This window comes from Cervus canadensis, chromosome 9 (genome assembly GCF_019320065.1).
Source record: "Cervus canadensis isolate Bull #8, Minnesota chromosome 9, ASM1932006v1, whole genome shotgun sequence".
Classification (NCBI taxonomy): domain Eukaryota; kingdom Metazoa; phylum Chordata; class Mammalia; order Artiodactyla; family Cervidae; genus Cervus; species Cervus canadensis.
In genome coordinates, this window is record NC_057394.1 from 340,131 (window position 1) to 352,540 (window position 12,410).

A 12,410-nucleotide genomic window follows, 5' to 3' on the forward strand; every position below is an offset into this window, starting at 1 on the left:
TCCTCCTGCTCTGAGTGTGCGGTGATGAGAGTCCATAAGCATTGGAGCCCACAGATCCATGCAGAACTCACCCAGCACACACCTGGCGTGGGCCCAGCCCCCCTCCCTGCTCCCCCTTCCTTCCAGGGAGCGCATGGGTTTGGTTTGGGAAGGGAAGGGGGCCTCTGGAAGAGATCCCAACTCTGGCCAGGCTGCGAGGGTGCCCAGCGTCTCCAGGGATGCCGACCGTGTCTGCTCCCTGCTCCACAGACACTTGCATCACCTTCCAGACCCTCTAACACCCTCTGTCAGAGCCCACGCCAGCCGTGTCAAGATGCTGCCTTTTCCTAAACGTGGCAGACCTGCCATGTTGGAAACAGCCGTGACTCACAGCTGTGCCAGCATCCGTAGCCAACCGGACGCGGCACCGCGTGGCCGCTCCCGGAGCTCACAGTCCGCACACGCCTGCACGACGAGCCCCACCCTCTGGGACTGGGCTCACGGTGGGCGCGTCCCTGGGTGGTTTCAGGCTGATTGCTTCCCTTGCTGGTCTGCATTTTCTGTGCATGTTACGAGGGTTGTGCATCACAAGCCAAGGTAGGAGCAGGCAGTGAGAGCTCAGAAGTATGCCAGGCACGGGGCAGCCCGTGCTCACGCTCCCGTCCCCACACCCTGTAGGGAGCATCCCATTGGAGACAAGAGCTTCCAGAGCTACATCAGGCAGCAGTCTGAGACCCCTGCCCATTCCATGTGAAGTCTCTGCACAAGCTCTCCCAGGATGGCCCTGAGCTGCACCGAAAGAGCCTTGCTGGGGGAGGAGAGAACCAGACCAGAGGGCAGCTCGTCGGACGTCCAGCTCACAAACTCCTGAGGCTCCCGGGCCACTTCCGGGCGGCCGCGCACTTGGTCACGTCGGTGGCAGGTGAGCTGGCCCTCCCAGAACACGGTGCTGACAACACCACAGCCTGCAAGGCGCGTGCCCGGGTCACACGCACGCTTGTCTCTGCGGCACTAAGGCTCTGCTTCGCCAGAGCAGGGACGTCCTGAACATTACTCTCCTGCGAGCCTGTGTCCGGGCAGCCACCAGCACAAGGCCTCCTGGTTTCAGCTTTGACGTTGGTGCCACCCCTGGCCGGAGGGTCAGAGCCACACGGAGATCCCAGCTGGAGGATGGCCTTGATCTTTGGGAGCAGGAGTCCTCTTGCAGAGATTTCCTGGGGGTCCCAGCCTTCATTCCCACCTTGCTGCTGAAATGCATCCACCCAACTGCTGCATCAAGGAGAGCTGTGCTGTTTGCTGTCAGTGGGACTTAAAGCAGAATGCCACCCTGGTGGGAGTTTGGTGAAGTTTGTAAAAATGGAAATGTGCAGTATTTTCAAGCTGTTTTTCTTAATATTTTTAAAGAACCGTTTTAAATTAGCTCTTTGATATAAAGTATTACTAACTTGGAACATCCAAGCCTCTACCATTCAAGGGATGTGCCACCTGAGGACAAAAAAGGGAATGGGTGTGTCTCATGGGTGACAAGGGAATGGGTGTGTCTCATGGGTATCACCCCTGTTCAGAGGGTCAGAACCACATGGAGATCCCAGTTTGAGGACGGCCTCGATCTTTGGGGGCAGGGGTTCTCTTGCAGAAATTTGGTGACAATGGGTGACAAAAAAGGGAATGGGCATGTCTCACAGCGGCCAAGTCAAGTCCCCGAGAGAAAAGGAAGGGGGAACCGCTGGGCCAGCGCTGGGCGGCCTCGGGAGCAGATGCCAGGCCCAGGCAGAGCTGCTGCCTCTGACGCCCTCAGGTCAGCCAGGCTGAGCCTGAATTTGGAAAGCCCCATTCAGACCCCTGGGACCCGGTACCCTGTGCCGTCTGTCACTGGAGATCCAGATGTAGATAGAAATGTTAGCAGTTGTCACAAATGGTGGAAGAAAATGTTGCAAAAAAGAAACTTGCATCACACAACTATTAGGCTGCTCCAAACTGCAATTTTTAACATGAATTTGTAACTTAATGTTTCTAAGATACTAATGATGTGCGATGTATTTTACTGGCTAATTAAAACAGACCTTTTATTCTTTCTGAGACTGATTTGGTTTCACAGGAGCACCCACTGATAATATGCACCTGTGGAGATGGGGGTGGGTGGTGGAGCGGGGCAGGAAGGAGTTTAATGCCACTCACGTGATGGCAGGTGAGGTTCCCCTGATGACCAGTGGGGTCCTCATGATGACGGGTGGGATCCTTCTCATGACAGGTAAGGTCCTCTGACAGCAAATGAGGCCCCCCTGACGACAGGTGAGGTGCCTCTGATGACAGATGAGGCCCCCCTGACGACAGGTGAGGTTTCTCTGAGGACAGGTGAGGCCCCCCCAGTGACAGGTGGGGTCCCTTGAGGACAGGTGAGGCCCCCCTAATAACAGGTGAGGCCCCCGAGGACAGGTGAGGCCCCCCAGTGACAGGCGGGGTTGGCTGGCGGGTCCCAGGCCTCCTGTGAGCTACGGTGCTGTGAGATGTTCAGGGATGGATGTGGGAAATGGGGATCAGTCACTTTGGCTTCATTCTGAACATTGACAACACACAGTGCTGTCGGCCAGGTGCTCAAGGAACCTCTGCTGTGACTTGTCCCCCATGGTCCCAGAGGAGAAGAAAAGTCCGTGCTGAATAGATCATCAGAGCCTTTCTGTTAGACTGTGTTACAGGCTGAACTGTGCCCCACACAGTGTGAAATCCTGACCCCCAGGACCTCACAAAGTGACTGCATTTGAGACAGGCCTTTAAAGAGGTGACGAAGGTCACCTGAGGTCCCTCAGGGGCCCTGGTTCAGTCTGACTGATGTCCTTTTAAGAAGAGGTGATTAGGACTGAGACACACACAGGGGATGACCCCGTGAGGACGTGGTGAGGAGACGGCGTCCACACTCCAAGGAAAGAGGCCTCCGGAGAGCAGCCCAGCCACGCCCGGACGTCTGACCCCTGGCTCCAGACCCAGAGTGTCTGCTGTGGACACTGCCCAAGGCCTGGTTATGGACACGCCAGCAAAAGGCCCCACTTAAAAGGCAGGGAAGGGTTTCGTCAGCACAGTTCTGAGGATCCTGTCCCCAGGTGGCGACCCACCCCCTCGATGTCACATTTGAGCGAATCTCCCCTCATCTGGTGTGGGGAGGACACAGGGTGCCACCAGGGCCCAGACTGCCAGCCAAGTAGCGTCACCACCGCCCCCCAAGTCCTTCGTCCCTGCGAAGAGTCAAAGGATTCGCTGAAGGCTCTGCAGACGTGGCTCCAGGAGCCCCGGGAGCCACGTGCTGGCCACGACCGCTGGCCCTCTGCCTCTGCTGCGGCTGGGCGCCTGGGGAGGCCGCTTGGAGCCACATCCTGGGTGGCCTCTGCCCCTGCAGTGATGTCACAGGGGCCACCTAGCAACAGGGCCGGTGCCCGTGGGCAGCTCCCTGTGGGGCGACGCCATGTGCTCCAGCTGAGGGCCACTCGGGAGCGCCACCCCCCACTCTGCTGTGACCAGAAGGCGGGGAGGATGGACAAGGACGGCATGGCCGCCCACAGGAGGCACCGGCCCGGCCCCGGCGCCCCTCCCACGGGCCTGGGCACCGCACACCTCAAGGCGGCCAGCGAGATGGCCGAGTTGCAGCGGAGCCGGAGTGTGGGCGGCCTGCTCCAGAAGGGGGACCCGCCGAGCTGCATCAAGAAGCTGTGCAAGGAGCTAGGTGGGGGCAGGCGGCTCACCCAGAGCTAACGTGGGTCCCTGATCCCTGCACGTGGGGCTGTGGGGGCCCATCCTAAGGGCCGGGGGCTGTGGGGGCCCATCCTAAGGGCCGGGGGCTTTGGGGGCCCATCCTGGGGGCCGGCCTGGGGCTTCTGGGGGGCCTGCTGTAAGTTCCGCTGAGGGCAGGAGGAAAGGGTGAGGACAGAGACCTGGCCCCTGTGGCCTGTGAAGGCATCGAGTACTTTGGGAACACCTCTGGCTCTTGAGGTGGCGTGGAAAGTGTCTCGGGTTCATAGTGAGGCTCCAGGGCGAGCCTCGATTCCACTGTGGGAACCAGGGGCCTCACAGGGGCAGCGGGGAACCTGTGGGGCTGGAGCCGCCCACCATACATGGCACAAATGAGACTCTTACATTGTGAACTGTGCACATTTGCATCTTATGTTGTCTGTTTCCCACTCCAGCGTGTTGCTAACCCTGCAAGCGGGCAGTGGTGTGCCCACGGTGGGGATGGGTGCTCGAAATGCACTGGTGCTGACGTGGACCTGCCCCTCGAGGGTCAGCTACCCCGAGGCAGCAGGCCCTGAGCTGGTGGAGAGACGGGGAGCTGCCAGTCACGGGTGGGGCCCCTAGGTCGTGGTTCTGAGAAGGCCACGCCAGCAAGCGCCCTTTGCCAAGACCGTCATTCAGGCCCAGGAAAAGAAAGGGAACAGGAATGCGACTGGCCGCTTAAGCCCTAGGAGTGCCATTAAGAGGCCGTGGTGTAAAAATACTTGTTTTCTCAGCTTAAAAATCCAAAGCTGTGTCGGAGGAGGAGGTCACCGCACAGAGGCCACTCCATCTCCCCCACCCACCATCCAGCACGGCCGCTCTGTGTAGGGATCTCAGGAGGGCTGAGTCCCCGAGAGGAGACCAACCCATAGCCTGCTCAGAAGCACTGCAGGTGGCAGTGGGGTCTCCCAGTAACACTGGCCTCAGACCTTCCTGTCCAGCACCGCGTGGTTTCCCGAAGTTGGACGGCCGGGCGTGCCGAGCTGAGCCTCGTCCTGCCCTGCGCCCACCTGCCCCGAGGCTCCAGGCCCAGGAGGTCCCGGACAGTTCAGAGGGGCTGGAACACAGCGGGCCTTGCTGCCCACGTGGTCAAATGGAACAAGACATGGCCCCCCTGAGGGAGCGCCAGAGACCCACCCGGCCTTGACGCTCGCATGCAGGGATCACGAGGGAGGAGGCTGGTGCTGCCTGACCTGTGGCTGTCAAGACCACAGGGTCGCAGACGGGGGGGCGCCGCAGACATACCAGCCAGAAGGTGCAGAAGCCGCTGGAAGCCGCAGAGCCGTGCCTGCACTCTGAGCGCCTCGCCTGGGACCCGCACCCTGGCAACCAGCTCGCCAGAACCTGCCCCGGGGCCGCCGACCAGCCCCTGCTCCCGATGGCCCTCCTGCAGGGCGTGTCCCGGAGGAGGAGGGCCGTTCAGAGGGTGGGCTCCGGGCCTCGGGCTACTCCACATGGTGGGACCCGCTGAGATCCACGGGCCGGAGGAGGCTCTCCTGCTGTGAAGGGAGTGAGGGGCGCCCTCGCTGCAAGGCAGTGTCGGTGTGGTCGTGCAGAGGGTTCTGCGATGTCAGCCCCTCGCCACCTGGCCTGCCCACCCTACACGCTCATCCCAGACCTATGGGGGCGACTCAAGCTCAGACAGTGACCTGTGAGTGGTGTGAGGGTCGCTTAGAGCCCAGCTGAAGGGAGGCAGCAAAGGGGGGCTCTACCTCCAGGCCAACTCCTGACCCCCTGCGCCCCCTCCTGACGCTGCTCGTGGGGCCCAGGGGAGCAGCCCTCCCGTCTGCCTGGAGATCATTACAGACCCTGCAGACATGCCCAGAACCTGCGTGAATGCAGGATCTTCCTTAGAAGGCAGATGGGGGACCCACCAACACGAGTGTTTCCCTTTCTGACGATGCTGCGCTGGAGGAAAAGGCGGTTGCTCATTCTGCGGCTGTGGCGGAGCAGAGAAGAACCAGCTCTTCCTGGTGATGCTTCCTCTCCTGTCAGTCCACGCAAGAGGAGGGAGCTGTGGAGAGTATGTGGGCCAGCCCATGCACAGACACGTGTGCACACACTCACACACACAGGGATAGGGTGCCAGCACACACGCATGCACACACTTGCACACACAGGGACATGTGTGCCGACATACACGTGCACATGCCCGCACGCCCAGACATGTGCCCCAGCACATGTGCTCACACACAGGCACACGCACCAGCACACACGTGTGCAAACTTGTACACCCACAGGCATGTGCGCCAGCACAAAGGCACACACGTGTGCACGCAGTCAGGGGCTGCTGAAGATTTTCCAGAAGTCACCTTGGAGCACTGCCTGCAAACAGCGGCTCCTGACTGTCCGGGCCCTTCCTGCTGAGAGCAGTGGAGCTCTGAAATGACCTCTGAAGGCCCGCTGCGGCTGCACCCCTGGCCTTCAGGACTTTGTCTCCGGGTGGCCAGGGCCTGCCTGGGGACAGCACAGCACAGGTCAGTAGGCGCCCTGGAGCCTGTGCGGGTGCTGGAAACGGAGGAGGACGCACAGCACCCAGTTCTTACCTGCAGGGAACTCAGCCCAGAGGCGAGGGCAGGTCCACGAATGACCCAGCCCGGGGCGTGGGTGCCGAGTACCAGGGAGGCCAGGCCTGGCAGAAAACTCCCTCCACGGAAGGTCACTTAACCCTGGGCAGGGGGCCCAGGTCCCCATGAAGGACGGCGCTGGAGGATGTCAGGAGCCAGGGACACAGGCTCAGGGCTGGGGGAGGAACAGCGTGCGAGGTGGCGAGGGCCAGCGGATGAAGTGGCACAGCTGGCAGGGTGCCCACAAGGGGCTGGCCCTGACCCCATCCCTGGCGGTGCCCCAGCCCCGAGGCCTGCGAGCTGAAAAGACCCTGAGTAGCCAATCTGGCCACCAGACTCTGTAGGAGACCCTCCAGAACCATGGCCGCCAGAGGCGCCCTGCCGGGCGTCCTGCCCAGAGCGCTCCTTAAAGTTGGGAGCCTCCTAGACTGTGCCAGCTGCAGGACCAGGGCCCAGGGTGTGTCTCAGGCTGGGGTGGGAACCGGGCCATCAGGGGCAAGGGGTTCTGGAGCAGCCACAGGGCGCCTCAGGCTCAGGGGGCCTGAGAGGTTGTGGGGCTGGAGCGCAGCAACCTCGGGGCCCCTCCGAGGGTCCTCTGAGGCCCCGGGGCCTGTGGGAACCCCCACTGTGAGCTCCAAGCTATGGAGCAAAGAGCTTGCATCTCACCAGGAAGCCACAGCCTCCTGCTCGGAGCTCAGGGCTCACGCTGCCCCATGAGGCCCTGAGACGCGGCCCCCCTGCTCCCCATATGTGAGGCGCCCTCCTCTGCTCATGGACAGACCCCGCAGCCAAGAACCCGCCCCCGCAGTGCCCTGGGCCGCTGATGCTCAGATGCCGCCTCCAGGGGGCCACAGACCAAGTTCCCCCCGCCCCCACCGCTGCTGCCTCCAGGAGAACACAGCAACGCCACAGGCTCCCCAAGTTCCACTGAGAGGGCAAGGCCCCACAGGGACCCCCTCGGCCCAGCTGCGACCCCTCAGGGCCCCTCACTAGCCTGCAAATTGCTGATGGGGATGTCAGGGCCAGTGGCCTCCCGGGCGAGGATGCCGGGGGACTTGGGTCCAAACGGGAACAGAGCCAGGCTCCCTGTGGGTGGCTGTCAGCATCCTTGCAGACTGACCGCAGCTCTGCTGCCCCTCCTCAGAGTCCGAAGACCAGGGGAAGGACGTCAGGAGTGAAGCAGAAGATGCCAGCTGGTGAGCGGCCTCAGCACAGCGGAGGCAGCCATGCAGATGCGTGCGGGGACGTGGGAGGCAGGGCGGGAGCCAGGCCTGGAGGCCCTGAAGGAGGGCAACAGGGTCCAGGGAGGCTCAGAGGGGCGGGCCACCCAGCAAACAGCAGCGCGGCTTAGCCCGGCCCAGCTCCTCAGCACTGGCACCTCTCTGGTGTCCTTCCCCAGGATCTCCAGAAAGAAAGCTTGCCCTCCGGGAGGCTGCCAGGGCCCCGGGGCAACCCTCGCGCTGGGCGGGTCTGGGTCAGGACGGCCCCTCGGAGCCCTGCGTCCCTGCCTCCGCACCTCCTCTCCCCCCAGGGCCTGCCTTGCCCACCGCCCCCGCCCCTCTGCCAACGCAGGGGCACCGCACGGGCTCCCAGGGTTAGGGTTAGGGTTAGGACGAAGCTGTCCAACTGTCTCCACCCCCTGCAGCCAGGCCAGCCTGGAGGACAAGCAGGACGGGGCCCAGGATGCCCGCGGGCAGGCGCCGGAGGACGCAAAGGTGGAGGAGGCCAGCACCCGCCGCGAGCAGCCGGCCGGAGGGGAGGGCGCAGACGAGTGCACCCCGGAGGCCAAGGTGAGCCATGCCCCCCGCCCGCGCGGCCAGCCCCCGGCTCAGCCCTGCCCACTTACCTGGCCTGTCCCGCCGCCTCCTCACAGGAACAGGAGCCCGAGTCCATCAAGCTAGACGACCTTCTGGAGAAAGAGGCAAGACAGTCCCGCTTCAGTAGTGGAATCAGGCGGGGAGGCCGCGGGGCGTGGTCCTGCTGTGGACGCCGGTCAGTCCCCCGGGCGGAGCCGGGCTTGCGTGGACCGGCCCTGAGCGCCCTTGGCACCGGGCTCTGTGCTCCGCCCTGGGGCACCTTAACCCCAGCTTGCAAAGCAGCACCACACTCAGGGGGCAGGGAGTCCTGACCGAGACACCCTCAGCTCAGCCTTGTGGGGAGACCCAGCCCAGCCCGCAGCCCGGGGTAGAGCCCTCCCTGGACGCCGCCCACCCCCAGGCTCGTGGGGGTGGAGAGGAGCTGGGCGGTCTTGTCAGGGTTTACACCGGTGGCCCTGGGCCTGTGTCCGGGGGTTCCGGGGTTCCCTCCACTCCCAGAAACACTTCTCCCGGTGTCGACCAAAGCGCTACCACAGGAGCACTTTCGGGGCTGAGCCAAGGAGCCTGAGGGGCAGAGACGTGGGGCAACCGCCACACAGACCCCAGGCCCTCAGGCCCTGTGTGCATCTGCACCAGGCGGAGGGCTGCCTGCAGATGGAGCCCAGGAGAGCATGTGGGCATGCAGCGTCCACCCAGCTCTCGGCGTGCCTGCCCACCCAGGCTCTGGTTCTCAGCAGGTAAAGGTGGGGGGCCCCTCTGGGTCATCAGGGACCTGATATGAGGTGACCGAGGGTGCTGGGGAGGCCAGACCTCCCCGCCCTCTGCCAGAGCTGCCGTGGAGGCCTCGCCAGCCCCACTGCCAGGAGCTCCCACCACACACAGCCAGGGTGTGGTGACCCCGGGGTAATGAATGCCCAGATCTGAGCACCACGGGGCCTCGAGCCCACGCCCCTCCCAGGAAGCTGCACTCCTCGCCCCTCCTCAGCCACACCCGTCATCCATGTGTCTCTGATTTCCCTCCACAGAAACCATCTGTGTTTGTGGACATTGACCTGGGAGACCGTGCCGAGGAGGTAAAGCGCCAGAGCCGAGAAAGCCGGGCCACCCACAGGGAGGCAGCAAGCTCGGGGCCCACAGCGGTCCTGGGAACGTGCCCTAGCAGGGTGTGCTGGCCGCTGAGGAGAGACAGGGCCTGGGGTTTGAGGGCTGGCCTGGGGACCAGAGGGCACCCGGGCCTCTTTCTCACTCCCTCACGCCAACCCACACGCGTTTCTGCGCCACCAGCAACACCAGGGCCTGGGTCAACACTCGAGGTGCCCGGGGGCCTCAAGAACCTCTTGTGGGATTGTGGTCCAAGCCAAGAGCTGGAAGATTTAGTCTCCACATGCAGGGAAGGCTCACACAAGTCACCATGCCTTTCCATGACTCAGTTTTATCATCTGCAAAATGGGAATCTTAATACTTGCAGCCCAGCATTGTTCTGTAGCACCCTCAGAACACTGCCTGGTGCCCAGAGAGCCCCTGTATCAGGTACTATCTTCCCCACCACCACCATCGTCCCTGTCTCCACCATCATCAAGACTACCACCCCACTCACTGTCTCCATCAGCATCAGCTTCACTGCACCACCTCCAACACCACCATCATTTCAGCACCACTCTCTGTAAATGGAAGTGGTTGACCCAGTGGCCTGACTGGGTCTTTCCAACACAAATATTCTCCGTTTCTGTTGTAGTGAGTAGCCGTCTCTTTGGAAGCTTTCTCTAATTCGCCCCTGCCTCGGGGCTGCTCCTTTCCAGGTGGTACTTCCTAGCTCTTTGCCCTCAGAACACGATGCACGGTGAAGAGAGTCGGTGACTGGCTCACCCCAAGGTTACCATGGCTCGAGAAGGTTCAGCCAGGGGCACAGCTGGGACTAAGGGACCAGGCCTTCTGACTTGCATTCCAGGGTCAAGGGCATGGTTCCTTGGTCTGGGTCCCCTAGCTAGAAATCCCTGCCTGACGGGGCCTGCTGCATGGGAGGACGCTCAGGGCTGTCTCCATGGCCCCATCTTGTTCTCGGCGGGTCCAACAGGTCCAGCCTTGGTCCCTAATGCCTCCCACCCCGTCCCCTCAACTGCTCCCACCCCACAGGTGATCACGTGCATCACGAAAGAAGAGAAGCAGTCCCAGAAGGACATGGGGGATGTGTCAGAGGACGAGTGAGTGAGGAGTCCACTCAGGGGAGGTGGGCTGGGGTCAGGGGAGTGTTTGTCCCAACGCCTCCACCCTCTGGGGTAGAGATCATGAGGCTCTGGAGCCAGGAGGAGGCATGATGCTCGCCCAAGGGCTGTGGGTCGATGGTATTTTAATCGGTACAGAGAAGCACAAAGAAGAAAATAGCTATTCATCCACTTCTCACCTGAATTAACTGTACTAATATCTCAGCTAATTTGCTTGCACAGTTTTAAAAAGAAAAATTTCTCTGTTTACCTTGTAAAATTGATGTTTAAAATAAATGAAGTCACATGAAATAGCACAACAGAGAGGAAAAGTTTAAAATACCCAAGTGCCACCAACTGGAAACAGTGGGGGCATCTGGGAGCCTGGGCCTCGAGGGACCAGGAGCAGAGGCTGGAGCGTGGGCGAGCTGGGGCGGGGGGCCCCCGGCCACACTCCTGTGCTTCCAGACGTGCTTGGCCGCAGCATCCCGGGCCTTTGCGACTTGGCGGTGGCTGTTACTGCCTTTCCTCGGGTTGGGTTCCGGGGGGACAGTGTCCCTGTGAGGAGGTCTCACCCCCAAGTCTGTGCTGATCTCTGCTCACACGGCCAGGCACACAGGTTTTACCAAGGTGTCAGGACTGCCTGGCATAGCCTCAGATCTAAGCTTGCCAGGAAAGTCTTCCTTAAGCTAATGTCTGCTTTTCTCATCGTTTCTTACTGGATGTGGTGATGGACTTGGTCACCCTGGACACAACCTGGCAGCTCCTTTTCTGCCCCAGGCCAGGCGGGCCCAGGCCCACCTCTCAGCCTCCGGGTCTGGCTCCCACACTCTGTGCTCAGCGGCCCCAGAGAACCTGTGGATGGGCCATGCCTAGGAACCAGGCCTCGGCGGCCGGCAGCTGCTCGGCCAACAGGACAGGGTCTGCTCATAGAGGGTGCCTGGATATGCACCAGGGAGGCGGGGTCACCTGCCTGCTCACCCGCAGCCTCAGTCCGTCCAGTTGGCCCCCTCGGGCACCCAGGTGCCTGTTAGGGGCCCATTGGGGCACTTTGGCCCAGAGCCATGGAGGTCCCTGTGAAGAGGAGTGCCATCTGACCCCAGAGACAGCCTTGGTTGGAAGTGGAACCCCCAGAGTCCCCCCTAGCAGGAATAGGCACAGGCCACAGTGCTCTGGAAACACTGGGCTGGGGTGGGCACTGTCCACCCGTGATGCCTCTTCACGGCTGGCTGTGGATGGATGGGGCAGCAGGCTCAGTGGGCCTTCAAGGCCTCTTGTGCTCAAGGGGCTCCTGTTGGGCTGGAGAAGCCGAGGCAGCAGAGGGGAGGGCCCCAGAGGGGCCTGGGAGCTGTCTCTGGCTGGCGAGCTTACCCACGCGGAGTTGGTGGGAGGGGGCAGAGTGCCTCTCACACCCTCCCCTCGGTCTCCAGGTCCAGGACCAGCTGGGTGTGCTGCATCCCATACTCCACCAGGAAGAAGGTGAAGGAGAGCGCGTAGGCTGGAGAAGGTAACTCAGGCTCAGGGAGGGGCCGGGCGGAGGGCAGGCTGCCTCCCGGGTCCTAACCCAGACCTGCCCCTCTGGCCAGTAACTGGGCTTCCACTTGGCTCCTGGGCCTGCCAGACCGGGAGGGGCAAGGATGCAGACAGCTGTCCTGAAACACCAGAGGAGCCTGCTTCAGAGGCGCCGTGACCGCTTCACACACGATGATCCATCACTGGGAAGCGATGAGGCCATCTTTTAAAGACGCAATAAAAAGTGGATGAAAGATGTTGTACCTCTCAAGGGCCTCATCCCTTCTTGCCACGAATCTTGTCCCACAAAATGTACATCAGGGAGGAGAAGCAGCTCAGGGACTTATCTCCCAGGTCACGTGGTCACACCTCCCAGGTCACGTGGTCACACCTCCCAGGTCACGTGGTCACACCTCCCCTCCCAGGTCATGTGGTCACACCTCCCAGGTCACGTGGTCACACCTCCCCTCCCAGGTCACGGGGTCCTGCAGCACCACACTTAGCCCCAGACCCCCCAGGGGCCTGGCCCCAACCACAGCTGCCACCAGGGCACAGCGGGACCTGGGCATTGG

The 12,410-nt window shown here is 62.1% G+C and overlaps 2 protein-coding genes across 6 annotated transcripts in view; both read left to right on the forward strand.

The window, feature by feature from the left end:
• RASA3 (RAS p21 protein activator 3) overlaps positions 1 to 2,053 on the forward strand; it is an 85,073-nt gene extending 83,020 nt beyond the window's left edge. Inside the window, exon 24 of the mRNA XM_043477394.1 lies at positions 658 to 2,053. Within this exon, the coding sequence (XP_043333329.1) occupies positions 658 to 733 (76 nt within the window). The 3' untranslated portion in view covers positions 734 to 2,053. The remainder of the gene's footprint in view (positions 1 to 657) is intronic.
• A 130-nt stretch (positions 2,054 to 2,183) lies between these two features.
• Positions 2,184 to 12,092, forward strand: C9H13orf46 (chromosome 9 C13orf46 homolog). 5 transcript variants are annotated; one of them, XM_043477398.1, is made up of 8 exons: positions 2,184 to 3,694; positions 7,453 to 7,504; positions 7,954 to 8,098; positions 8,182 to 8,229; positions 9,151 to 9,198; positions 10,259 to 10,326; positions 11,757 to 11,833; positions 11,913 to 12,092. In XM_043477398.1, exons 1-7 carry the CDS (start codon positions 3,097 to 3,099, stop codon positions 11,821 to 11,823), a joined length of 1,026 nt encoding a protein of 341 aa, XP_043333333.1. In that variant the 5' UTR covers positions 2,184 to 3,096; the 3' UTR covers positions 11,824 to 11,833; positions 11,913 to 12,092. The 5 variants fall into 5 exon arrangements, 4 of the variants coding, with proteins under 4 accessions (XP_043333333.1, XP_043333331.1, XP_043333332.1 ...); XR_006271122.1 differs by lacking the exon at positions 11,913 to 12,092 and having other exon boundaries at positions 9,151 to 10,326; XM_043477396.1 differs by lacking the exons at positions 11,757 to 11,833; positions 11,913 to 12,092 and having other exon boundaries at positions 9,151 to 11,716.
• The last annotated feature ends 318 nt before the right edge of the window (positions 12,093 to 12,410 follow it).